The 27651-nt window shown below is 42.5% G+C and overlaps 2 protein-coding genes across 3 annotated transcripts; both read left to right on the top strand.

Annotated features, from left to right (window-relative positions):
- Positions 1 to 3208: 3208 nt before the first annotated feature.
- Positions 3209 to 12008, top strand: LOC137873862 (protein phosphatase 1D-like). Its single transcript, XM_068712322.1, has 6 exons — positions 3209 to 3844; positions 4815 to 5043; positions 6422 to 6546; positions 6781 to 6962; positions 7165 to 7389; positions 9897 to 12008. The coding sequence occupies exons 1-6, from the start codon at positions 3319 to 3321 to the stop codon at positions 10275 to 10277; spliced, it is 1668 nt and encodes a 555-aa protein (XP_068568423.1). The 5' UTR covers positions 3209 to 3318; the 3' UTR covers positions 10278 to 12008.
- A 1386-nt stretch (positions 12009 to 13394) lies between these two features.
- appbp2 (amyloid beta precursor protein (cytoplasmic tail) binding protein 2) lies at positions 13395 to 27578 on the top strand. 2 transcript variants are annotated; one of them, XM_068712307.1, is made up of 13 exons: positions 13395 to 13756; positions 15934 to 16022; positions 17058 to 17209; positions 18433 to 18556; positions 19429 to 19597; positions 19724 to 19813; positions 19934 to 20001; positions 20089 to 20194; positions 20313 to 20437; positions 20851 to 20936; positions 21630 to 21820; positions 23396 to 23561; positions 24075 to 27578. In XM_068712307.1, exons 1-13 carry the CDS (start codon positions 13619 to 13621, stop codon positions 24335 to 24337), a joined length of 1767 nt encoding a protein of 588 aa, XP_068568408.1. In that variant the 5' UTR covers positions 13395 to 13618; the 3' UTR covers positions 24338 to 27578. The 2 variants fall into 2 exon arrangements, with proteins under 2 accessions (XP_068568408.1, XP_068568400.1); XM_068712299.1 differs by having other exon boundaries at positions 20833 to 20936.
- The last annotated feature ends 73 nt before the right edge of the window (positions 27579 to 27651 follow it).

The following is a 27651-nucleotide window of genomic DNA, read 5'->3' as shown; positions in this document are numbered from 1 at the left end:
GTCTTAGTATTACTGGATCTCAGTGCTGCATTCGACACGGTCGACCATGACATACTACTAGAAAGACAAAAAATCGGGCTGGGACTCTCTGGCACAGCGCTTAACTGGTTTGAATCCTACTTGAAGGACCGATAATACTTTGTTTCTGTTGCTAATTACACATCAGAGCTGACTAAAATGACGTGTGGTGTTCCCCAAGGTTCAATACTGGGGCCTCTTCTGTTCAACATCTACAAGCGTCCACTAGCTCAGATTATGGAAAACAACAAAGTGTGTTATCATAATTATGCAGACGACACACATAACTATATCACCAGGGGACTATAATGCCATACAAGGGCTGGGTAAATGCAGTGAACAAATCAACAACTGGATGTGCCAGAATTTTCTTCAATTAAACAAAGTTAAAGTAATTGTTTTTGGTACCAAAGACGAACGATTGAAAGTCAGCGCTCAGCTTCAATCACTGATGTTAAAAACCACAAACCAAGCCAGAAATCTAGGTGTAGTTATGGATTCAGACCTGAACAGCCATATCAAGACATTTACAAAATCAGCCTACTATCACCTGAAGAATATATCAAGGATTAGAGGATTTATGTCTCAACAGGATTTGGAAAAACTTGTCCATGCATTAATCTTCAGTAGACTGGACTACTGTAACTGTGTGTTTACAGGTCTCTGTAAAAAGTCAATCAGAAAGCTGCAGCTGATTCAGAACGCTGCAGCTCGAGTCTTCACTAAGACCAAGAAAGTGGATCACATCACTCCAGTTCTGAGGTCTTTGCACTGGCTTCCTGTCCAACAAAGAATTGACTTTAAAATCCTGTTGTTCGTTTATAAAGCACTGAATGGTTTATGGCCAAAACACGTCTCTGATCTGGTGCTACCTTATGAACCATCCCGACCCATTAGGTCGTCTGGGACCGGTCTACTTTCTGTTCCCAGAGTCAGAACTAAACATGGAGAAGCAGCGTTCAGTTTTTCTGCTCCACATTTCTGGAACAAAGTCCCAGAAAACTGCAGGTCTGCTGAGACCCTCAGCTCCTTTAAATCAAGATTGAAGACTTTTCTGTTTGCTGCTGCCTTTAATTGAACCAGATTCAAGGATATTAATCAATTTTCTGCATTTTACTACTGTATTTTATTTCTTACACTGCTTTTTTGTGTTTTAATGACTGTTTTTAATGTTTCAATGAATGTTCTTAATTGTTTTTAAATCTCCTTTTTGCCTTGTGTTTTGATGCTTTTAATGGTTTTATGTGAAGCACTTTGAATTGCCTTGTTGAAATGTGCGATACAAATAAACTTGCCTTGCCTTGCCCATATCTCTTGCCACTTAGTCCCCCACCCAGCCAAAGCCTGACGTCTGTGTCCCCCCTCTCTCCCAGCACTCGTGCACCACCTGTTCTGTTGGATGATTTTCACCATGTTCCTTGTAATGCGGATGTTGTTCTGAAATCACCTGTAGTCTCAAAGCCTGGTACAGAATATTGTCTAACCTTTTGAGAGATGTTTCTGCCGCAGATACAAATGCTACACACTCATAATCTAATACTGATCTCATCAGTCCTCAATACATGTTCTCAATGCTCTTCTTTCAGCCCCCCATTCACCTTCTACCACACATCTCATTACATTTAGTACTTTTACACTTGTCAATTATTTTCTAAACATGTACAGCCCATCAGTTGCCGTACCATTTTAATTATTGAGGCATTTGACTCTTCAATCACCTCTCCATTCCCATCATTATAGCTATAACATAATGTAATGTGAGCATTGGAATATATACAGCAAATCACTTGTATGTAAAAATCCATGTAAAAATACAGCTCAGCTTTTTGCAGGGATTGTAAAAGTTTACTTTTCTGATAATATCATCTTCTGTCCATACTTCAATTACTATCCTTTCCCAATATTTGCCTTTCTTCAATAGATTTCTTCTTTCGCAAAATCGAATGCTGGTTTCAGCCAAGTTTCTTGAATACTTATAATTTCTGGTTTATTTCTGATACCTTTAATAAATACTTTGGATTCCTGACCATTAAAGAATAATCATTCAGTCCTTTTCCCAATGCCCCCCAGTTTTCCATCTATCTAAAGCTCTTTCATATCCAAGTATTTCTCAGCTCGACCTAATTGATCTCCTTCTGATCTTAGATATTTGATCGATTTTGTGTTTCTTCCGTTTCCCTTCTGTTCTCGCACTCTCTTCACTTCCTCAGCATAACTTATGTTGTTAACTATCTTCACTTGTTGTGACTGACTTCACAACCCCCATATGTCACATTGTGCTGGCCACAATATTTACAACATTTAGCATTGTAACATTCTCGCCACAATCCTCAAATCTATGATCACCTCCACATTTGCCACATATAATAATGATAATAATAACTTTATTTATATATCACCTTTAAAAAAGAATTCACAAAGTGCTTTGACAGTCAAAGCAGCAAAAAGGCAATAATGGCAACAGAAAGCTCAGAGAGACCGTTGGATACGTTGAAAATAAACTAAGAAATGAATGAAATAAAATAATCAATCAAAATAAAAATAAAAATAAAAATAAAAAAACATATACAGTTGGACTCAAAATGCTTCAACCCCCACCGCAAAATCTACAAACTCCCAGCCGCTCCCAAAAAACAACCCAAACAAGGACAACCCAAGTAGCTCAACACCACCAATGCCACAAGCACTTTGCAATACGTCCACACCTATATGCCCAGACCTTTGGCATTTGTCACATCGGAGGAACATAACTGAACACATCACATTGGAGTATCGTTACTTAAAAGGAAGCACACAGTAAGGCGACTAGTCTTGCTTTCAAAGTAAAATCCTTACTGTAAAACATTGTGGAAGTTGTTTAAAGGAAAAGCACACTTCTGTATTGTCTTTCTTTAAATACTTTTGAGCATTCTGCATGTTTTCAGTGGGTACGTAAAGTCTCCAATACAATAAGGGGCAATGTTACTCTTTTATTTCGAATGTTTTAGTGTGGACTGCTGTTTTCAACCATGGTTGCAACTTGACCTTTTGTTTTTACACGTATATTTCTGCTGAACATTTACACGTTTGCACAACCGCTGCTTGAGTTGGTGGGCCAACCTGTAGAGGGCAACAGCTGCATTGGCGCCACCACGTCAACGTGCTAGAAGAAGACCGATTCTGACGTCAACGCGTTTGAGCATGCCTACTACGCTGGAACATAAACAAAGGCAGGACGCTGCGCTGCTATAAACTCAACGCTCCAGGTATTTTATATGCTAACCGTACCGACAAATTGGAGAGCGACTAATTTCCGGAGCTATGGAAAACGCATTATTGATGCGGGTGAGTGTTTTTACCGACCAAGGAGGCAGGAAATACATGGAAGATGTGACCGAAGTCATAGTAGAGCCCGAGCCGGGAGAAGACGAGCCGACGTCGGGTGAGCCAGAAGAGACCAGTGGGGGAGACTGTACGTTCAGTTCTTTGGCTGCGGACACGCATCCAGAGCGGACTGGTGAGCCCGTTGTGTCGCTGCAGGTTTCAGATGCACCATGTGAACCCGTGCGAACGGAAAACCAAGGTATAATAGTGGAAGCGACTTTACCGGGAGCTCAGAGCCCGTCGCGAGCTCAGCCGAGCCCAGCGAGTCCTTCCCGCCGTTCCGTAGCATTCTTCGCGGTGTTCGACGGGCACGGGGGTCGAGAGGCTGCGCAGTTTGCGCGAGAATATTTATGGGAGTTCATGAAGAAGCAGCGGGGGTTCTGGTCAGACTGTGACATGGAGGTCTGCTCTGCTATACGCAAAGGATTTGTAGCCTGCCATCACGCTATGTGGAAAAAGCTACGTAAGTTTAACGTTACAACTATCAACTGCAATGTCATGACATACAACTTTATCAGCTGTCAATGTGGGCTGTTTTATGTGCCTCTCTCTCGGTTTGAGTAGAAAGAACATCACACCTAACCTCTCTACCAGACTGTAAGTCAGTCTGTGGCCTAGCGTTACATCCTAAAAGTTTTAACTGTTAACGTTACATGGGCGCACTGCTGGCCCATAAATAAAAGCCGAATTTACCAGAAGATTCTCTGGGCTCAATGAAGTCCTTCTCCTTTGAACGTGTGGTTATGTGCATTTTTAAAAAGCCGTCCCAAATCAACTGTCTTTAGTCTTTGTTTATGTGTGTTGCTTTTAAATATAAAATGCTTTATGAGGAATGGATTTAGCAACCAAAGGCAGCAGAGCTAACGAGGTTAGCAGTGTACTGCTAGCCACTGGCTCCAAACAAAGCCTGCCACAGCGGACACAGGAGACCAGTTAACCTACCACACCACAAGTCGGCCAATATTGTATTGTTTGCTCCGAGTCAGATGTGTGATATTGTTTATTCGATTACACTTCCATATGTTGTTATTACCCATTAGAAAACCTATTCAATCATGACGTAGCCAGAGTGTGCTGTGTCGTACAGACAGCGGCTGTCTGCCTGGATGTGCCTGGGCATGTCAGCTGTTTTACAGCTGGTCACACAATGGTGTCAACACACAGTGTCTGTAAAGCACATGTCTGACTAGGATTACGTTGGAAAGACTTGCTCCAGGAGAGGATGGTCCAATAAACGAACCTTAAGTTCACAGCGTTGTCATCAGACTAAATACCTTGAAGATGTATAGAGATTAGCAAGAGATAAATTAGGAGCATTTATTTTCTGCCCATCATTTTGCTGTGCTGTTATGTGTGGTTCAGTTTACTTCTGTTTGTAAGCAGGAAGCGTTATAGCTCAGTAAATACACATGTTCTCTCTTTCATCTTCTCAGCTGAATGGCCAAAGACACTCACAGGCCTTCCGAGCACATCGGGCACCACAGCCAGCGTAGTGTTCATCCGCGGAAACCGCATGTATGTGGCCCACGTCGGGGACTCGGCGGTGGTTCTAGGGGTCCAGGATGACCCTTCAGACCCGTACATCAGAGCTGTGGAAGTCACACAAGACCACAAACCTGAGCTACCCAGAGAGAGGGAGCGTATTGAAGGTCTGGGAGGGAGGTAAGGCGTCACCAACAACTCACCTTGTCTTTACATAGTATTAACATTAGAAGGAGGGTTTTTGCAGCCAGGCCAGCACATCATTGCTCAGAACAAAACAAACTTTTCAGTTGGAGATTCCTGTTCTGAGTTAGCTGCCATAAGGGTTCCTGTTAATTCAAACTGTTCATCATTTTCTGTGAGAGTAAATTTAAGTTGTAAGTTGATAAAGCACACACTGCAGCAGATGTTGGAAATTCAGGGTAAATGTAAGTTGTTGTTTTTTTTTGGATTGAGACAAATGCTAGTTTAGTAACAGCTTATTCATTCCCAAGGCCCCCACCAGACCCCATTTACAACTAAAAAGCAATTGTGACCATTGTAACCTCTTTTGCGCAATAGCATATCAAAATGTTATCTGCTTCAAGGACAATGTTTACTGATAAGATGTTGTCCTAGTGATAGGCGCCTGGATGACAACAACCAGACTTGTATCCTTACATGACATGGTAAACTCCACAGCTTTAAAGGGGATTTATAGTTGTGCTGTAACTGCTGAACTATAATGCTGCTTTACTGCATAACATATAACAAGATTTAGACAACAAGACAAGGTGTTATCGGGAATGCCAAGTGTGCAGTACATGAATAAGCTGGTGGAGAGAAGTGCTGCATTAAAATCATATTACGACAAAACATGAGGCCTGGGCAGTAGGGCCGTGGAACCTAACGTCGATCATATTTGGTATGCATGGATATTAATTAATCCTTCTTCACCTCAACATGTAAGGCAAATCCTCTTCCACATAAGTGACCATTTGTTGTTGAAGATTTGCAGGTACTGAAATTGGTAAAACCGAAAGGCGTAATGTGCAGCACCAACATGTCTGCATGTCCCTTCTCTTTATTTCAAGTTGGAAATGGTTACAGGACAGATCCTTTATCCACATGGTGAAGCCTAACTGTACTTTTTGGAGGAGAAAAAATGCATTAACGGTTATCGGCCCGCCAGATGTTTATCTTCTTGCTGAATACATATTATATGCAATAATAAGCCATGGCATTGAGGGAAAGCTTTTATTTCTTAGTACTGTCATAGGACAACCCGATGGTGGAAATGGACATATTTATTTGTGACATCAGTTACAATGCAGCGATTTTCTTGTCAGATTTAGGAAGATACTACTTTCAGCACTGCTAGTTTTATTCTGTATTTTTCTACTTGCCCCTCCAGTTTCCTGTATTATTCAAATGCAGCTCATTCTACCCCGCTGGCAGCATAGTGTAGTCCTTGTTGTTGCAACCCACCCATAATGTCTAAGACAGACTTTCTGAAATTCCTGGATACTCAATCAGTGGCTTATCTTACCCATTCTCTTCTCTATTTATCTGCCAACAGTGTTATCAAAAAATCTGGAGTGAACCGGGTTGTCTGGAAGAGGCCGAGGCTGAGTCACAACGGCCCAGTGCGTCGGAGCACTGTCATTGACCAGATACCTTTCTTGGCAGTAGCTCGAGCTCTTGGTAAGAAAAGTTACTATCACGGTTATCACAGCAAATAACCTGTTCCCAAGGCAGCACGAATGAATGACTGGAATAATGTTGTTATGCCTTGTCTTATAACGAGCTATTAGCTATCATCAGGGATGTAAGAGAATTCAGAGAGTTTTGACAAAGGAGTGTACATCATTCCAGAGTTTTTGGACCCCAGTGATCAAAAAACCCATTGGGCAGCTATGTTTCTCCTCTCTGCAACAGGTGATCTGTGGAGCTATGACTTCTACAGCGGGGAGTTTGTGGTTTCTCCAGAGCCAGATACTAGTGTGGTGACCCTCGACCCCAGAAAACACCGCTACATCATCCTGGGCAGTGATGGTCTGTGGAACATGGTGCCGCCTCAAGAGGCTATCTCCATGTGTCAGAACAATGATGAGGCCATGGTGAGTGGAGAGCTACACCAGCAAAGAGCAGTTACTCTTTAGCTGTTATCATTTTGGATCATTATAGATGGATGCCTTCCTTTCCTAGCTGCCTGGATTGTGGTCTGTAGTAGATTAAAGGGCTAGACAAGTAAACTAACAGAGTAATAGTCTATGTAATGTCCAGCTCATATCAGACCAATAACAGCCTTCCATGCTGCAGGCACCATGCGGGGTATCGAGTGCCCGGCAGCTGGTCAGCCACGCTCTGCTGCGGTGGCGCCAGCGGATGTTGCGCGCTGACAACACCAGCGCCATCGTCATCGCCTTGCAGGAGCCCGGGACCTCCCAGGACGTGCTGCACCATGAGGAGGTGCTGCTGGACTTAGCCAAGGTGTCCCAGTGTCCTCCCACCTCCCTATCACGCGCTGACACTCCTCTCCTTCAGGTGAGGGCAGGGGGACGTATTACACCCAAGAATTCCCAAAATGATGAAACCACAATGTGGGATATTGAGACATTATTTTGGATAATAAGAAAATTAGGACTCTTAATTTGAAGACGGTTCCATTTTCAATATTCAGTCAATTTTCAATAATAAGTTGAGAAAGTGTTGAATTCCCACATAGTCAATGCCTGACAAAGGTTCATAACAGAAGCGTTGCCCTAATAATAAACACTAGTGCAGTGTCTGCTAATGTATTGCCTGGCTCCTGGCATTATGCATACAGCTTTGTGGGTTTGTGTGGCCGTTTGGAACGTGTTCCACTTCAGACCAGGACTGTGTGGATCCTGGTTCCGGATGTGAAGAAGAGTTTGGTCGTAACGTTGGTATATCCATCGTCCAGCAGCAACTGCAGTCAATGAGGCGCCGCTTGTAATGCGTGGTTTTTGCTTGCCATACTGACACTGGCTTTTTAAATGCTTTAGAAACGGAAGGTTTTAAATATCATGTTACAAATATTTTGCCAGCCAATTCAACTTGTTTACAGGATAATCAATCTTTGTTTCATTGCAATACAATGAATACTTGACTTTCTTTACAGAGCTTGTATAAAGGCGATCAAATATTTCCATGAATATGAGATATCAGTTTACAGTTAGTTAAAATACCTCCCCGGCATTAAGGAGGTGGGTTTATGGCATTTTGCCGGAAACACCTGTTGATTTCTGGCTTCCTCACGGAATATTTTGTTCTGGAGAATAATGCGACGAACAGTGGTTGAGCATCAAAGTTTGTGAGCGCTCGTAGCTTGTGCTCCATCAGTGATTGCTGGCGCCACGGTGCCTCACGCGATAATACACAGCTACACAGAGCGTTGTTCACTGCTTCACCAAATTCGTCCCCATGGGGTCCCCAGCAATACCCCCACCGAGTGTGAAGTAGATTGGATTAAAGGTTCTCAAGATATGCAAAGAATGACCGACATACATAAACATGCCCATAGATAGACAGATTTCTTGCTTTACAGTTAGATTGTGCTGACAATGCCTCTCTTTGAGCACTTCCTCGACCACTGCTAATACCAACATTCCCAGTTATAGAAAGGGTGAAAAGGAGAGCTAGACGGGTTTTCCTGGGGGTCCCCAAATCAATAACTCCAATTATGCTCCAAAACACACCCAAGTCCTGGCTAATCACTGCCAGAAACATCGGTGGAGAAATCTCTGGTTCATGAAAAAAACACCAGGGCCTGGCTCTATCGTAAGCAAGGTAGGGGACTGCCTGTGGCCCCCACTAAAAGGGCCCCAAACAGCTATAGATCTATTATGGTGTGTAAACTGTATATGAAAATAATTGTCAATGTACCCCAAAAAGCACTTTAAAAATGTGCAACTCAACTGTATACTACTTACTGTGTACTTCTACTTCAGAGGTCAGAGATGTTACTCACACATGACATTAAGATGTGATGAATCATTATTCATTTAACTATCCAGCATTATGAATGTAAAGCTCCACCGTGAACAGAAGTAATGCCCCTCTTTCACTCTGCACTTGAAGCAAAACTTTTACTGTGCATAGTGCAGTATTAATAGTTTTACTATTATTAAATAATCGTTTCACTTCACAAAGAAAGTATGGAGTACTGCTAAGAAAAGCTGTTAATAGATCACTTTTACACAAGTTCTAATGTGTTTTCATGCAAGAAAGAAACCATTTACATGTTCCTGTGTGGGCTGTTATCGTGAGCTTGAGAGGTTCGGTTGTAACATTATTGAGAATCCAGCTTTAGCAGGCTGTATCCAGCAGCCCAAGAGAACTGACCCCAGCAGAACATCCACCAAGAGTGCGGTCCATCAGATGGACGCTTCTCGAGATATGTGAAGAACACACAGATGCACGCACCTGTCTGCAGACAACACCTTAGGCAGTTACCTCTCCCATAGGTGTCATTTGATAAATAATGCAACTTCAGTATTTGGAAGCCTTATTTGACCAGCCTTTTGAACTAGTTAACTTGTGAGAACCAAGTGCCTTATTCAAGTTAGGCTGACTTGCACCTACTCCAACAAGCCTTCTGTTATTCTCTTCAGCTTGCTGAGTTAAATCTGTGGACACCTCCTACACCACTGTGGGGCCTGGCAACCTCCATTTATGTGCCTGTATAGCATGGAGCTACTCAGTCATATGTGAATATTGATCCATATTCATTGTGTTTATTACTATTTCAACGTTTCTGCAAGATTCATGTTCTTTTTTTACATGGCTATATGGAAATAACTAGTGTTTTCAATTAAGATTACCTGTAAACAGTCACCATCTAAGCAGTAAACATTTCCAAAACATGGAGACCGCCTGAGTAAATGGTGTATTTTAGTCTAATTTAAAGTCAGTCATAGGAAAGAGTAGTAGAGGACGTTCACTGGCCTCATTATCATTCATTCCTGATTCATTTTGAGTGTGTTATTTAAGGGCTAGGGCTTAACTATTTATATATATATTTTTTGCAGCGTTCTCTAGAGGAAGACTCTCCCTCGGCCATGTGTGAGCTCCTCCCTGCCTTGGAGCGACGGGACGGACTATCGGGAAGCAACAGCTTGTACCACATGAATCTGTCTGACATGTTCACTCTGACTCCACTGTGTCCAAACAGTGGCGCTGAGTTGCCCAGTCAGTCCGATCCCACTGACAGGACAGTTGGCGAGAGGACGCCCGACATTAAAAGAACTACTGAGCGATCATCACCGGGCCGGACAGCTAAGAAGGCCCGACGCAGGACTGCTGACAGGCTGCCGCTGGTCCAGCACAACGCAGAGAAGAAACAGAAGGAGTCCAGTAACGTCTCACCCATTCTCCAGCAGCATAACAAGACCACGGTGTGTGTGTGCTGAAACACACACACACACACACACATCAACCTGCTGCCTTCCACAGTCCACCGTGTCTCCAGTGGCATTTCTGTTCCTGATGTCTGCAAGTGTCCCGCACATTCTCACAGTGCAAACCAGCCTTGCTGTAAAGGCTGTGGAGAGACGTGTCTTCTTGCTCAGCACCGGGACAACAAACATATGAAAACTTAAGGAGAGCTCATTCTCACACAGCAGATCTAGTTTGTTTGCTGATTATAGGTGTCTTAATGGTTCCTCCTACTGGTAACCGTTGTAAGAAATAGGTATGACTAATGATGCCGGTGCAATTATTATGAATTGTACAGTTGAGTATGAAGTAATTGGTAATGTTCATGTAAAAGAAATATATATTTTTGTACATTCTCTTTTTGTTCGATGATAAAATGTGAGAATTAAGATGAGCTCCACAACATATATATATATATATACCATTGTGTGCACACCCTGGGTTTAAACATATGTATGTATTTTTATTTTTATCATTTTATTTAATCACTGGAGATTTGTCTTGAATATAAACTGAAGGTGCTGCTACAGTCACAGACCCGTAAGCTACTACATTGTGTGTATTGATGTACAAATACATGTAATAGGTGTTGGTAGCACTTTTATTCTTTGATAGTATGCATATGACAGAATGGAAGATGTTTTTAAGTTTTAATTGCACAATGCATCTGGAGTCACTCTCTTAATCATATTACAATGTTGGAGATTGTCATGAAGCGTTACAGTTGAGTTGTTTTGGTGTCTTCACTCCACCTCGTCCTACATCAGGTTAGGGGCGTGTCTGTTTCCATCAGCGTCTGTGCTGAAGCGTTTGCAGGAGTTGCTACGTCTGTCTCTGTAATGATGGTTTCTCCCTCTGCGTTTGCTGCGTCCAGGTGGCTCTGTCAGGTTGTTTGACCGTCTGTTAGAGTACCGATACGGCTCCATCTCCAGCATGTCGGCCCCTACAGACGGGATGCAATACGTGTTCTTTGTTTTGTTGAGGCTGACTCAGATTTCCTTTTCATTCTCCTTATACAAGCCACTGTCCCTCCTTGCTGCAGCGTCGGCTGTATGGTTACTGATGTAAGCACAGGGCTCGTTTGTGAGTAAACACACAGTGCATGGACTTTCTAGGAGATTTCTTTTTGCACTGTTATGGTGAACTGAATGATCTTTGAGAAGACTGTTGTTTTTATGCGTTGTGAAAATGATGCAGCTAGCAGCGGATGACATGATCGGAGTCTAAAATGAAAACACAGCAAATGTAGGATATGTGAGGTCACATCATTTAAACTTTATTAGGTGGAAGGGAATCCTCACTGATCTGAGGACAGTTTGCCTCTGATGGACCGACTGTGTATGAATCAGATGAGAAATATTACCTGCAAGAAAATAATGTCTTTGTAAAGCCTTGTTACACGATAATGCATTTCCATTGAGCTAAGTGCAATTAACAGGAATTAGTAGCATTGTGGATTGGTTGAAAAATATGAAATGAGTGATAATGTTTATATTTGACACATCCTCTCTGCAAATACAGTCTGTTACTTTGCTCGGGACCCTGTATGACTTTTATATATGTTTTGTTGTCATAAATCTTAGTGTACTCATTTACTCACGCCCTGATTCAGACGGCTGTGCTAACAGCCTAACGTGCATGTGTACAGTGTAAATGTGAAAAATACTTCTCTGGAAATGACCCTATTTAAATAAACCGCTTTCTGAAGTAAAGTGACATTTCTTCTGCTGCTTTTGCTTTGACTGTCACACATAATATCCCACAGTGGTCTCATGCTGAGGACATCACTTTACATTTCAGCCGTTTTGTTTGAATACTACAACTTTAACGTTGTGTTTGAATCTTCCTTCTCATTGTCACACCCGTTACACTTTCTTTTACTTTGTTTATTATCATTTTACAGAACTTACAAATCCTCACATACATCCACATGCACATCCACACACAGACATCAAAACCAGGAACAACAACTATACCAATGCAACACATGGTAGTAAAATTAATCAATGAAGAATACAATATTAAGTAAAATAAAGAGGGAGGGGGAGATTCAAATAAAATAATTAGAAAAATAAACACAATCTAAAGAAGTACATGTCAAAGTAGATGCATTATAAACTTGATAAACATAAAATGTGACACTCAAGTCCACATCAAGTCCCTGTGAGTTTTTGTGACCTATTAAGTTGCTTGTAACTGTCCATTATTCTCAAAATGCATAAACATCCATAGAAGTGGAGAAAGGAAAGTAGTGTCACACTTTTTAACCTAATTCTGCTGCAACTTTATGCACTGTCTTAATGATTTTAATCTATATTTTTCATATTTACACCTTTTCTAATCCATAATTACGAGCATATAATGTTATTTTGTCAGTTGGAAGTGTTTACATTATCCTTTGTGGTACGGCCCTGTACAAATGATATGTCTCTTCTTATCACTGTCCCATTAATACTGTTGCTGTATTTATTTACTCTATACTGGATAATGGTCACTATCCAATCTTGATGCACGTGCCAGTCAAGTTGGTGCTTCGGTGTCAGTCACAAGCATCACATCTAAAACAGATCCCTTGCCTGTATTTACTATTCTTGTGTTTCTGCCATCACTGATACAAACTAGATGATTCCCATCCAACCATTCTTTCACTACCTGGAACTACCATGTGTTTCATCACTCCCCACATCATTTATTATACAGTATAAAGTCTCAACACCACCCTGCTTTGTCTTTAATCACTTGAATCTCCTAAAGTGTGAGTTTTTGGACTGTGACACTCTTTTTTGTCATTACTGACTAACTTTCAGCTTGATTTTGAGTATGATTGCATCTCCATCAGATAAATCACGGAGGGATTCTAACTATTTTGATATGTCATCTAACTCCCAATTTTAGGAAAGCAAAGAACTGGGCAGTACAACATACATCGACTGAAATTAAGACTGAACTACAAAGGAAAGCCTGTGATGTGATTATTGGTATGGATGCCCTTCTCCTCCTTTGTTTATAGACGTGATCACTGGGACTATGAGCGGCTGTTTAGCAGCGATTGCACGATTACGTCACTGCGTCAGCGCTCGTGAAGTGTGTGCGTCGGGACGGTGTCGGGTCGACGACTAACAGGAGATGAAGGAGAAAGATGGAGATGGAGCAGCGGGTTTAGAATCGTATCGGTAAATTGGCGATAGGACACTTCTACGTAGCCTCACTCTGAAGCGAGTGTTGTATGAGGACGCGCGGAGGAAGTGCTTTCATCACAGTGAGGTAGCGCGTGCAGGGAGAGTCGGGGAGGGTTTTTTTGGAGAGGGAAAACAACATGGCTGCGGTGGAGCTCGAATGGATCCCAGAAACACTGTACAACACCGCTATCTCGGCTGTGGTGGACAACTACAGCCGATCGAGAAGGGACATCCGCTCGCTCCCAGAAAATATACAGTTTGATGTCTATTATAAGGTAAGACTCAGCGGTCGAGAGGCTCGGGTGTATCTGACAGCCACCACACTGTAGGAGTTTGTGTCATCAGCCGCTAACTGCTAACGCTAGCTACATTACCAGAACGTTAAGCTAGCTCTCGAAGACGAGAAACAGGTTTTTGTAGGTCTGGCTAACTAACAGTTAGCTTCCATTCTCCTAAAACACAACATAGCGAGTTAGTATATCTGTATAACGTCAATGGACGGTTGTTGACAGTGAAGCCATGGACATCATGGACGACATCGATCGTGTAACTGTTAGCTGATCACACCAATGACCGTGTGACTGATCGTTACGTGAACTGTGCCAACGTTGTCATGTAAACTAACAGCGTTTAGTGAGCTTTCTCTTCCTGATCTGCTTTGACACACGTTATTAGAAGGAGCCTTTCTCAGACATAGTTGTTACAACACATCAGAGTTTATTAGAGCAGTTAGATGTCAATTTGCCATAACAACAGCAATATACTGTAACTTTGAAAACATTCATATTTGTTCTCTACATTTCATTAAATGCCACATTGAAAGAAAATGTCCAAACAGTGCTGCCTTCGAGCCATAATCAGGACTAGAAATAGAAATACTGAGATCATAAAATTTGGTCTTCAGACATGGAAGATATAACTATACCTGCTTATACTTTCCTATTAAGCTCATTTATGGTGTATTCTGGACATAGATAGACAAACCTCCCTAACCAGACACCAGAATACATCATTTATTCCTGGGACAGGTTTTGGAGAACTTGTTGCCATCCAGGTGACATCAAACTCTCTCTCTAACTGATCCCATTGGTCCTGTACTGTGATGGTACTATTCATTAACATTAGATTTAGGTAGCAACAGCAAAACCAAATGATCTTTTCCAACACTGGATTGAATCAGCGATTGTAGCACTCAGACAGCTGGAGGACAGCATCACGTCTCCATGCTCAAAGTTTCTTCAGATACGGTCAAGTTACTGTGAATAAAAGCTCCACAAATTACATGTAGTAAACAGTAAAAATACAGATCAGGTTTCACAGTCTAAATGAATTATATTACTATAATATACAATATATTGTTAATAAATGTTCATTAAACCTTGAGATTACCAGATAACTGCAGCCCCAACAAAACAATTAATAGTACAAGGGAAGATGTGTAGAAGATCATCGTTTCAATGTGAAACGACACTTCCAGTCGGTGTTCCACTGCTGCGTACTTCAGACCGTTCCATCACAGAGGCTCATCTCACTCAGCAGCTCTTCTTCACAAAAGGAAGAATAAGACTCCTGAAAATGAAGTTGGATGAAACAGGATGTGTGCATATATTTGCACCAGTGTTGCTACTGCAGCTTCTTCATTAGATGACTCGTCATCACAGTCACCCGGTGTCTCTGTTCCATCTGCTGGGCCTGGGTCACTTCACCTTTATTCTGTATTCAATAGATTATGGAGTCGTATCCATTGATCTCCAATGGAAGAGGAGTGAAAGATTACTAATGACCATGAACGCCTCATGAGGCCCTACTCGCAGCTCCTCCTCTCGTCTGGTCCACACTGCATCTGCCTCTTTGGTCTTGAATCTTGCGTCTAAGGCTGTGACCTCCTCCAAGAACTGCCTGATGATCTCATAGTACAGTACAACATAGTACAGTCGCCAGGTCTCTGAGTACACCCAATGGAAACAACTGCGAAATCAGTGGGGTCATGCTACACATTGTGTGGAAATGAAATGCTGGTCAGCGAAACACTTTATAACTATAGAACTCTTATGGAAAAATGTGGATACTCAAAGTTTGTCCAGGAGATTGTGTGCCAGCTGTCCGTCTTCATCAGAAGTCCACCGCAAAGCCAGCAGGAGAAGAGCACATCAGCGGGTGACTGGAGGCTAACCAACTGAGCCCAACCTTTAGCCCAATAATGATCAATAATGTTACTGTGCAGTAGTTTAGTACACAATACACTGAACTGTAAGTCACTATATTCAACGGAAAGCACACGTTACTCAGTAAATAAGGAGAGAATCAATGCCATAGCGGTGTGGTGGTGAGGACACCTCCCATGATCCCATGCTGCTTTACAGAAATACATTTGTGAAATCATACAGTACTTTCTGGAATATTATGTTTTAGGTCTTTCTACAGTAAGTTTTCCCTCATCTCTGTGTCTCAGCTGTACCAGCAGGGCCGGCTCTGCCAGCTGGGGGGGGAGTTCTGTGAGCTGGAGGTGTTTGCTAAAGTACTGCGGGCTTCAGACAAAAGGTAAGGACGTAAGGACGTAAGGGGACCAAGCACCATTCACTTTCACCCATCAGTCGTCCTACTTTTGGAGACTGGTCCCTCACACAGATAGTTAACAGCAGTTTGTGCTGAAAGCTGTGTTCACTAAACGGAGGCTCCGGTTTGATATCGCTTCCCTCGTGTACGGACCGTACCAAAACCACCGTTACCAAATGTTTCCTGTAGTAGTCATTTATCAGAAAAATCTAAATCAAAGGGCCACTGATGCATCATGGGTATGTGGTGTACGCTGGCCAGAGGTCAGTGTACATGATGATTTTTTTCTCTTGCTCCGGTTTAAAAAACAAACTTCGGCCCACCTCGTTGCATTCTGGTACTGGTCCTGACTGCAGGTGCCCACAGTGTTACCCAATTCATAAACGAAGCAAAGCAAGAAAATAATAACACAAAACAAGAAAAAGTTTATACAATACAAATAACTAGCAAAAGAAAGATGTATCTAAATGAAGCAAAAATCAAACTAAATAGAGCAAACATCTTGAATAATCTGCCAAACAATAGTACTTATTGTAAGTAAAACAACTAAATACTAATAAATACATAGCTCCTACTTCTCTAGTGAAGTAACTCTTATATTTCTGTATATTGCGGAGCTGCAACAATTTATCAATCCATCAACAGATAATTTATCGCAACTATTTGAATGATCATATATTAGCTTTAGGAATTCTGCTGGGACCTGTTGGGTTAGTTCCATCAGGGTTTGTGAACACTGGTATAAGAGCGTGGTAACATGTAACAATAAAATGACCCTTCAGGTTAAGGTACATTATTGATGCTGTTTTACAGTGTTATCTGTGCAGTGATGGGCTGAATGAGAACACAATGGCAGTAGTCATCAGCATTGTTATTCACTGATTAGCCTGATGTCTGTTCAGACTAATGATTCGTTCTTTTATAGGTGAAGGCTTAAATGTAACAAACCAACTATTAATCGCTACCACATGGTTGTGCCTTCCTCTGACCCGGTCCGTTCTTTGGTCTTCTCCCCTGCAGACACCTCCTGCACCACTGCTTCCAGGCGCTGATGGACCACGGTGTGAAAGTGGCCTCAGTTCTGGCAAACTCCTTCAGCCGCCGCTGCTCCTACATCGCAGAGTCTGACGCCCACGTCAAAGAGAAGGCCATCCAATTTGGCTTTGTGCTGGGTAAATGGGGGGGGTCAGTCACAGACTGTCTCTGACTGTGGTGGTCATTAGATATCCACTGATCGATCGGCCGTCAGCTGTGAGCGGTGACCAGTCGATCAGTGTTGTATATCTTGTTGCTCTCTCTCTCTCTCTCTCTCTCTCTCTCACACACACACACACACACACACACACACACACACACACACACACACACACAGCATGTGGTAGCACGGAGGGAAGCCAAACACTTTGTTTGCACATACCACCAGAGTTTACTTGTGTTGTTGAATAAATATGTTGCACCGCTTTTCTTCTGGGAAAGTAAAACGGAGAAGGTCATGTGACTGTGTGCGCTTTTGGAGAAAATAAAAATACATTAATTGTCAATGTTTTATTATGAACATAAAATTTAATTTAAGTTTTTCAGAAGAGAAAAGTTATAAAAATGTTTGTGTATAGTTTTTAGAAAGAAATAAAATAAAAATAATATCAGAAGTGCATCTCTGGAAGCCCTTCATTCCTCACGCTGGTGTTATCGTCAGCTTAGCTCTGGTGAAAAATCCACCAGGGATCACACATGAGCTGAATCATTTCCAGCAGTCTACAGGAACTTTGATTACTTAAAATATATTAAAATGTTCCACATTTATGCAGACGACGCACTATGAAGTAAAACAGACTTGACATTACATTTAAAACGGTGCCTCCACATATAATTGCTGATGATATTAAAAATATGCACTAGCCCTGTGGGTTTATCGACTCAAGCTTCTCCAGGTTAACCATGCTCTCAGCACAGGTTCTAGAGAGGATGTCTGATCTTTGATGTTATGGAATATGTCCTCATATTCTATAACCTCTTGGTTGGATGATTGTTGAGCAGTACCTTGGCTGGATAGCAACCCATGGCCCTCACTGCGTTTGAAAAATGAGAGCGTTGTCTTCAGAAGAGGAGGCAGTAGGACACGTGTTAGCGCTGTCTTCTCGTCTGACTGATCCATTTGATGTGTGTTTGGTGATCGAGTTCTACAAACGACTTTCTGTCTCTTCCACAAGTAGCTGTGAGATAAGCTACCTTAGGATGTGTTGCTACTCCACATAGTGTGCACTGTAAGATTTATTTTGAATAGAGCATTTGGATAATACATTTAATATAGAGCATATGTTTTAATCACGGGCGATACTGAATCTCCCCACTGATTGGGAGACGGTGGGACTAACCTGATGCCTCTTGATTGTAGGCGGCTTCCTGTCGGATGCGGGCTGGTATGGAGATGCAGAGAAAGTGTTTCTGTCGTGCCTGCAGCTGTGCACGCTCCACAGTGAGGTCCTCCACTGCTACCGGGCTGTGGAATGCTGCGTCAGGTCAGTGTCAAACGCTCTGGACATTTAGTGTGTGGTTAAATCTACCAAGAATTCTCCAGCCCCAGACTAGGGAGGTCAGTTTCTGTTAATTAAGCTTCACCAAAAATCCGTAAATAGCAGGTTTCTTCACTTCAGCAATCTCTCCTCCATGTTTGTCCTAATTAGTGGTGCAACCTCCACCACTGTAGCTGCTGTTGCTGCTCAGGTTTTAATTGCTACAGTTGACAGAATGGCTTCCCTAGGGCGTTTGTGTTTTAATATGGTATCCGTCCCATGTCATTATTGCACTCATTCAGTAATGGGCGTCTGCATGAGCGCAAGTCAATGTAAATATCCACGAGCACAAAGTGTGTGTGTGTGTGTGTGTGTGTGTGTGTGTGTGTGTGTGTGTGTGTGTGTGTGTGTGTGTGTGTGTGTGTGTGTGTGTGTGTGTGTGTGTGTGTTGACATTGCGACTCAAACATCTGCGCATGGTAAATATTGTACTTTTTACTCCGCTACTAATGCTCTACAGAGAAATGAAGCCGATTTGGGTCAAAGTAAAACCAGTCAAACAAAAGTCATTCATTCACATTTCTTCTTCGTCTGACAGCTTTTGTTAACTGTACAGACTGAAATACAAAGCATGATAATATTGTTCGAAGTGCAGAAATGACCCCACATTGTTTCTCTTTTTTTCAAGTTTTCAAGTTTTTCAAGTCAAGTTGCTGAAATTGATTTCCTAAATATTTTAGTTCATTAGCTATAGGTCTGTTAGAATTATTCAGATTAAAAGTTGTGAAAAACATGAAGCCATGATAATTCCTCTGACAATAATCGTGACATGAAAATTCCCTATCGTGACATCCCTACTTCCCTCCGCTGTGTGTACAGGCTGCTTCATGTCCGCAATGGCAACTGTAAGTACCACCTGGGGGAGGAGACCTTCAAGCTCGCTCAGTCTTACATGGACAAGCTAGCCAAACACGGCCACCTGGCCAACAAGGCGGCGCTGTACGGCGAGCTTTGTGCCTTGCTCTTCGCCAAAAGCCACTACGACGAGGTAAACATGTCTGACCATTGTACACTAGAAGGGCAAGTGCTTCTAATATGAATGATCGTGTGTGTGAGTGGTTTACAGCATCGCAGAGTTGTTCCACTCCAGATATCTTTTACCTGCATTTTCCAGGCATACCGGTGGTGTATAGAGGCTATGAAGGAAATCAGTCCGGGGCTGCCTGTCAAAGTAGTGGTTGATGTGCTCCGGCAAGCCTCCAAGGTTAATATGTTCTTCTATATTACATGCTAATATGGAGTTGTTATTGGGGAACAGTGTCTTTGCAGGATGTGTCTGCAGGACAGCAGTGTTGTAAAGAAATGTGTCGTCTTTCCGCTGCAGGCCTGCGTGGTCAAGAGAGAGTTCAGGAAAGCAGAGCAGCTGATCAAACACGCCGTGTTTCTTGCGAGGTAACCCGCTGTGTCTCATAAAGACTCTACATTATTCTTCTTCTCTTTCTGATCGTGAGTTCTGATTTACTGTTTTGTGTCTCGCAGAGAACATTTTGGACACAAGCATCCGAAGTACTCCGATACGCTGCTAGATTATGGATTTTACTTATTAAATGTAGACAACATATGCCAATCAGTTGCTATTTACCAGGTAAGTCGTAAGGCTGGCCCCTCTTAGTCAACTTCTATTTCTTTAGTCGAGTCATTAATCTTGAATGCTTTTATTTTTATGTCAAATTCAAAGTTCTTTCTTTCTGTACAATCTGCAGACAGCGTTGGACATCCGACAGTCTGTGTTCGGGGGGAAGAACATCCACGTTGCCACCGCCCATGAAGACCTGGCCTACTCCTCATATGTGCACCAGTATAGCTCTGGGAAATTTGACAACGCTCTGTGAGTACAATGAATCTCACTAACTGAACTGTTTGTAGAGCAGCCAGCTAATTCCATAAGACATGAGCTCCCTTGTAGATGTAGCACAAGACCATGACTCACACTGTGCCCTTCTGTTCTGCTACTCACTGTACTAGGAGTTATGTTATGTGGCTGCATGCTCTGGACGTGGGCCATTTCATACATTCAAAAGCAATATCTTTATTTTAGACATGGATGATGGGAATCGTGTTTCTTTGTATGTTTGAACTGATTCACTGACACACTCTCTAACCCTGATGTGAGCTTCAAAACAGCTTGCCTCATGGGAAACACTTGACTTTCTTGGAAGTGTTTATCCTGAGTAGAATACAGTTCCCAGTCAAGTCTTGAGTTTCATGAAATGTTTGGATCAGCTGCTGTTTGTCCCTCAGATTCCATGCGGAACGTGCCATAGACATCATAACTCATATTCTGCCTGAGGACCATCTGCTGCTGGCCTCCTCCAAGAGAGTCAAAGGTGAGGCGAGTTTCCTGGAGGTTCTGGGCTTCTGCCCACTGTGTGGAGGGTACAGGGGGGAATGTCAGGCAGGCATCTGTCTTAAAACGAGGATAATGGAATGTCCCTCAGGAAAGTTCATGAGGGCTGTCCATCGATTTAAATATTTCATTAATCGCATGATTGTCCATAGTTCAGCACACATTAGTTGCAATTCATCTGTTCAAAATGTACCTTAAATGAAGATTTGTCAAGGATTTAATATTCTTATTAACATGGGAGTGGACAAATATTCTTCTTTTATGCAAATGTATGTGTATTTACTATTGGAAATTAATTAAAACAATTAATGTTCAGAAACCCTCAGGTACTACACTTAGCATAACAATATATGCTCATTTCATAAGCCCAACAGGCAACAACAGCTCAGTGTACTTTGTTTAATGTATGGCTTTACTAAATGTCTTTTTTCACATTATAAGCCTCTATTGATGTTTTAAAATTAACATTTGAATGTCTGTGTCCTATTTTATGATTTCATCTCCTTAAAACAAATGGGGAAAAATATGATTTTGTGTCACTGTGGTTGTATACATGTAATTCATGGTGCGTGTGTGTGCGTGCGTGTGTGTGTGTGTGTGTGTGTGTCTCGCTGTGGCTCCACTGTTCAGCCCTGGGGAGAAGTCTAATATGTGCTTGCTGTATTTCCCTCAGCTCTTATTCTGGAGGAAATCGCCATCGACTGTCACAATAAGGAGACAGAGGAGCGCCTTCTTCAAGAGGCTCATGATCTTCACCTCTCCTCACTGCAGCTGGCAAAGAAGGCCTTCGGAGAGTTCAACGTCCAGACTGCCAAACACTACGGCAACCTAGGACGACTCTACCAGTCCATGAGGAAGTTCAAGGTGGATGGACATTATGGTGTTGTGTGTTGTGTTGGTGTGTGTGTTTGTGTGTCCTAACCAATTCTCGCATGATTTTTCACCAAAATGATGAGGCATGAAAGAGTAACTCAACCCCTAACCCCCTACACCACGTTCTTCAGCTGAAAACCAATGTATTTGTGTATGTAGTAGTGTTGTTGACGGATTCAGGTCCAAATCTTGACATTTTAGTGCAAAGTATTCTCGTTCTACTGTGTTATAAATATGCATAGAAACTGCCCTCTAGTGGTTGAAACCCAGCTGTTGCATTTTAATTTTGCTGTGGACTGATTTGGAGCCAGGTGATTTATACAGCACCAGCTAACTAGCAAGAGTTAGAGCACGCTACATTAGTAAAATCAAACAACTTGGTGCTCCATCCACACTATTGTCACTGTTGAAAGAACATTACTATCACCAGATACTCAGTCATTAACACTGGTTCACCAGGTTTAGATTGTGCTGATGGCTCCAGAAAAGAGAGGAAAGGCTTGTGCTGTGATTGTCTGCAAAATGAGCAGACGATAGATGCAACTGGCCACCCCACCTCTCCTAATCTTGCTAATGTTGATACTTTCTGCATGTTCTGGAGGCAATTTTTTTCATTTGTTTCCAAGGTAGAGGCACTTCATCCAAAACTCTGGGGTTTAGTTACTTTTTGAGGTAACACAAAAGGAATCAGTTGCAAATAGCTCCGAGCTTCTTGACAGTCTATTCTTGGCATATGATGCACGTAATTGTAATGTAATATATAATGTAAAACCTGACCACACTACAACAACATGCCACACAGCTGAAACCGTTTTCAAAGCTCTTAAAAACAAAGAAGTCGCACATACAGTTTAAAAAAACGATCAAACAATCTGATGTTGTAAAACGATATGAGGAAACCGGGGAACACATAAGTCCTCTAGCTGTTTGTGAATGAACGCTCGCTGGGTGTACACAAAACTATCAGGCTAAAGAGCAGACGTGTGACTCTTCACTGGTCTCACGGTGTGATTCCATTACCATTCACCCGTTAACCATTCTCCATGCCTCTCAATTTTCTTGTGTCCATTTTCAAGAATTGATACAAGCAGTGAGTTTACTCTGAACTCTTTATTTAGGAAGTGCTTTCAGGAATCTGACAGCAATCTATAATATAGAAAGCTGCATCTTTTCAATACCAGCATCTGATTCGTCTTTGAATACTAATAACTGACCTGTGGTTAATAGATTTCTAGTCTTAAAATGTCTTGTGCCTGTATGTCCATTGCTGTGATCCTTTCGCCGGTTCATACTGGCCATTAACAGAACCCCTCCTAATACTCTTTCAGTGTAAGTGATGAGGCTTCAGCAGTCTAGAAGATATTGACATAATTTGTGTCCAATGCAAATTTCTCTGGAACTGTTTTTGAGACAGTCAAGGCATCTAGGTACCAGGTCTGCCTGGTGTAGCTGGCCAATCATAGCACAGTAGTACCAGCTGATCACAGCATGAGGAAGTGATTTAACTTTGCATTTTCACCTTGATGTGAGCTCCATATCTCTATCTCTGTGTGTTTGTGTAACCAGGAGGCTGAGGAGATGCACATCAAAGCCATCCAGATCAAGGAGCAGCTTCTGGGTCACGAGGACTACGAGGTGGCTCTGTCTGTGGGTCACCTGGCCTCCCTCTACAACTACGACATGAATCAGTATGAGGACGCAGAGAGGCTCTACCTGCGCTCCATCGCTATCGGTTAGACACTTGCTGGCTGTTCTTTAGCTCTTACTTCCTCTCTTTACTGTACCAATGATACCTGAGCTGCTGAATAAGCAGGCTGGTAACACGTCCTATAAGATCCTATGAACTGAAAAATAGACATAAAGTGCAATGTGTAATACATGCTCCAAACAAATAGGGGTCAGCGTTTCTCCTCTACTACTGGAACTACAGCAGGACAAGATGACGCAGAATTCAACCAAACTGCAGAAGCTCTGAGAGCCGGTTAAAATAAGCCTGCTACCTCATAGTCTCTGTGTGTCTATTGCGTATGTCAGCCATCTGTTTGTTCACTGTGCACTAACCGGGGGCTGTGTAGGTTTTAATAGTTTGTTCATTACATCTAAAGTGGCCTCAAATCATGCTTAACTTTAAGCCTCAATATAATTTAAACTAATCGATTATCGGAAGAGTCGACCATGCACGTTTAATGAATCGCTCTAGAATGATGAAACGTGGTGTGATGTTTGTTTGTTTGTGTCCTCACAGGTAAGAAGCTGTTTGGAGAGGGCTACAGTGGGCTGGAGTACGACTACCGAGGCCTCATCAAACTCTACAACTCAGTGGGAAACTATGAGAAGGTGTTTGAATACCACAACGTACTGTCCAACTGGAACCGGCTGAGGGACCGGCAGTTTGCCGTGGCAGACGCCCTGGAGGACGTCAACACCACGCCCCAGCAGACCCAGGAGGTGGTACAAGCGTTCCTATTGGCTCAGAGCCTGGGCCCCACCCGGCCCTGCCTCGGCTGATTTTTATGAGGGAAAGAGAGAGACACGTGGGCTGTAGTCTGGTGAGGACACGGACTAAGCCCTAATGTGATGCTTCAGTTGCACACAGTCAATTAGTAATGCACAGTAAATTCAAGCATCACCGGCGATTTCAGTTGGCTTTACAGTTGCTGCAGATGCCAGTACACACTGACATACACACACATTTAGCTGTGCAAAAAAAAAAAAAAAAGGTAGACACACCATTATCGAACCTCATCGACATTTCTAAACCACCAAGATGCTCCAGACTGGATGCAGCTTCACCCCACAGAGTGGATCGTTTCTCTGAGAGAAAGAGGAACCATGACTGAGTGGGAAAACCCCCTCAACCATCCTGTCGGGATGACAAAGGATCTCTTCTCTTCTCTCGCTCGCCTTCTTTTCTTTTAATTTTGGAATCGGAGGAGATTTTAATTTTTGTTTTGTATTTGAACCAGTGTCGCTCTGAATGCCATGAGACACATCGCAGATCATACCATGTTCCTCCAGGGCTCTCTACACAAAAGTGACTGGACCCCAAGCTCATCTGTGAAAGACTTTGAACCCACATCAACGTCACCACTTGGTGGATCAGAGAAAGAAAATGTCAGATATTTTTGACACTTGTACAGTAAAATAATACAGCAGATTGTACACTTGTTTTTTTTTGTTTTTTTTCCTTTGCAAAGAAATGAAAGTGGACCCTGAGAGAACCGCTGTGCTGAACTGCTTGTTGGAGAGAGATTACAAACAGTGGAATGTGTTCATCCAGTGGGTATAACGTTACACACACAACCGGCTACACAGCTCTTGTTTTCACTATATATTTCATCTTTTTTTTTTATCTGTTTCCAGCTTAGTACCGACAATAATTAAAATGCCAACAATTTATATGCAAACGAGTATGTTTATGTAGCCCTTTGTATATGCTTTTCTTAACGAGAGAGCCATGAAGTCTGAAGAAAGGCTCCACACTTTTACTTTAAACCAGGGACTTGGATAGGAGTGAACAGAGGAAGATGCTACATGTACAGAGGCTTCTACGCCTCCATGCTAAGGTGTGTGTGTGTGTGTGTGTGTGCGTGCGTGCGTGCGTGCGTGTGCGCAGATAGAACTCTGGGTGCCCAAGTGCTCCACTGATGATTACCAGCCTTACACCAGCTTGCAGTTATCTGTCTGTAGACGGACCCGTACTCTTAAGTGCTAAATACACTATTCTACCCTTAGGGGCACTACGATAGGGACCAATATTGTCTTTGTGTGTGTGTGTGCGTGTGTGCGCGTGTGTCGCCGGCCTGTTGACCTGTGCATCTTTCCACTCCCTCCTGTCAAACATCCCATGAATGCAAAGTCCCACATATTTGGTAACTGGACCATGTTTTTCCGTCAGCCTGACCACACTGACTGTTCATGTCTCAAACCCATCAGTTGTTTCATCTTCGAGCTTAACTCCTGCTTGAAAGGGTGCTGGTCTTTAATCCTAATGAACCAATGGGAGAGATCACCCTGAACACAACCAATAGCATCTGTTTTTTTGTTTTTCTTAAATCTTTGTTATAACTCGTCCATGAAAATGAATCTATCAGTCTGATGCTTCAGACAGGTGCTTGTCTAAATGTAGCACTTTGAAACGATCAGATCACTCTACCAGAAGTTTACAAGTTACCGAGTTAGGCCTGTAGAGGTAAAACCATACAGTATTCTGAAAGGTTAAATATTTCTGTCGTACAGATGTGTGTTCTTCCTTCCGTGGGAATCATTGTGTGACCCCCAGTGTGGTTCAGAACCACAGTTTGGGCCTCACTGCTGTAGTGATATCTGTCCTTGCAGATAGTTTTGAATCACTCCAAATCCCAATAGAGCTGAGGAGAAGTGTAGTCGTAGGGACACTTTAAAATACTACAAATGAAATCCCATACACGTGTGTTGTATTTGGGTGGAGGCAGAGATGGCGATCTCTAAACTTTGGTAAAACAGAATAAACTGTTTGCATGGCTAAATACCATTACAGGTAAGTTAGAAATAGATGTTCTCATAATTTGGGTGAACTGCCCCTTTTAAATAGTGCAGAATGAAAAGTCATAGGTGTGTGGTCATGGATGAAGTGAGACGAGTATTTCTGTAGAGAAATAATGAGATTTTCTCACCGATGGAAAATATTGTCCAGCTTTAAAATTAATTCAGGCATTAATATCTGCAACGTTGTTGAACATGTGACGCCTTTGTTCAGTGCCCCCACTGTTTCCTTTGTCTACGTGAATGAAGGAAAAGAGCTTTGCCTTGCTGTTGCTTCAGTGCTCTCAGACGCCTCCCTCTCTAGCAGGGATGTGAGTGGCTCTAGCTGAGGAGGTCCAGCCTTAGCCCCCTTAAAAGGACGCTCAGCTACACTCTCGGTGCTTCGGCCTCAACAAGCGCGCCCTCTCTCTCTCTGGGGAGATGGCGAAAAGGTTTCCAGGGCAGAGGTGGAAATGATTGTTACCTGCAGTCTGTACTTCCAAAAAGTTCTATACACAGATAACGGATTAGATTTGGACAATTTACAGAAAACGGCGTATTGCAACAGTGTTTGGCTTGTGACAAATGGTCCATACATATCTTTGTGTCCAAAGTGAAACATAAAGGAAACCTGTACCCTCAGATACTCCAACACTGTCCGATGTCATCACAGGTGATCCATCCTAGTATTTATTTTCTTCTCTCCTCTAGTTATGGTCACATGTCGACCTGTTGCATTGCATTCTGGTCTATTAGGGCTACTGTTTTGGAGCCAATGTTATTAAGTGATTTCTGCAGTGGATTGTTCTTTGTACCGAGCGTGAAAGTCTGAGAAAAGGCTCTTTTTCACTGATTTGAACACAAAGCCTACATCACGGTCACATCCTCTGCTCGGCCAGCAGGAAAACATGGATCACAGATGGGATTAGTTTAAATGTTTGTCCTTTATCACTAACGCTGAGAGACGAGCAGTCCGGTGGAATGTACGAGACGTGGTTTGACTTGACAATACCTACTGGTCTTCATTGAGATCTCCTGATATCTGAAAGGGAATACCATAGTTTCGGGGAGGGGTGGTCTTGCTGGGAAAGATGGACAATAAAGCTGATCTCTCCAACAGCCCCGTTTCTCTCTCCAAGTTCAGCTGATTGACACCAAATGTGACAAGGGGATGTTTCACTGTTGTCCTGTTACTGCTTCACTGTTAGCTGCAAAAACATTAAAACGTATATCATTGATCACAAAATCCACTTGCGTTTCTCTCTCTTGTGTTCGCACCTTCCAATTCATTCACGTCCCAATTAAACGAAACTTGACCA

The sequence above is a fragment of the Cebidichthys violaceus genome, unplaced genomic scaffold (genome assembly GCF_023349555.1).
Source record: "Cebidichthys violaceus isolate CVI_PGR_0920_01 unplaced genomic scaffold, fCebVio1.0.p SCAF_1, whole genome shotgun sequence".
Taxonomy (NCBI): Eukaryota; Metazoa; Chordata; class Actinopteri; order Perciformes; family Stichaeidae; genus Cebidichthys; species Cebidichthys violaceus.
This window is presented reverse-complemented; position numbering and strand designations above follow the sequence as displayed.

Excerpts from the sequence above, each read along its gene's own strand:
- LOC137873862 (XM_068712322.1), top strand. The coding sequence starts at position 3,319 with ATGGAAAACGCATTATTGATGCGGGTGAGTGTTTTTACCGACCAAGGA. Across the intron at positions 3,845-4,814 it reads CGCTATGTGGAAAAAGCTAC|CTGAATGGCCAAAGACACTC; the intron begins GTAAGTTTAACG and ends TCATCTTCTCAG. Across the intron at positions 5,044-6,421 it reads ATTGAAGGTCTGGGAGGGAG|TGTTATCAAAAAATCTGGAG; the intron begins GTAAGGCGTCAC and ends ATCTGCCAACAG.
- appbp2 (XM_068712299.1), top strand. The coding sequence starts at position 13,619 with ATGGCTGCGGTGGAGCTCGAATGGATCCCAGAAACACTGTACAACACC. Across the intron at positions 13,757-15,933 it reads AGTTTGATGTCTATTATAAG|CTGTACCAGCAGGGCCGGCT; the intron begins GTAAGACTCAGC and ends TCTGTGTCTCAG. Across the intron at positions 18,557-19,428 it reads GCTGTGGAATGCTGCGTCAG|GCTGCTTCATGTCCGCAATG; the intron begins GTCAGTGTCAAA and ends CTGTGTGTACAG.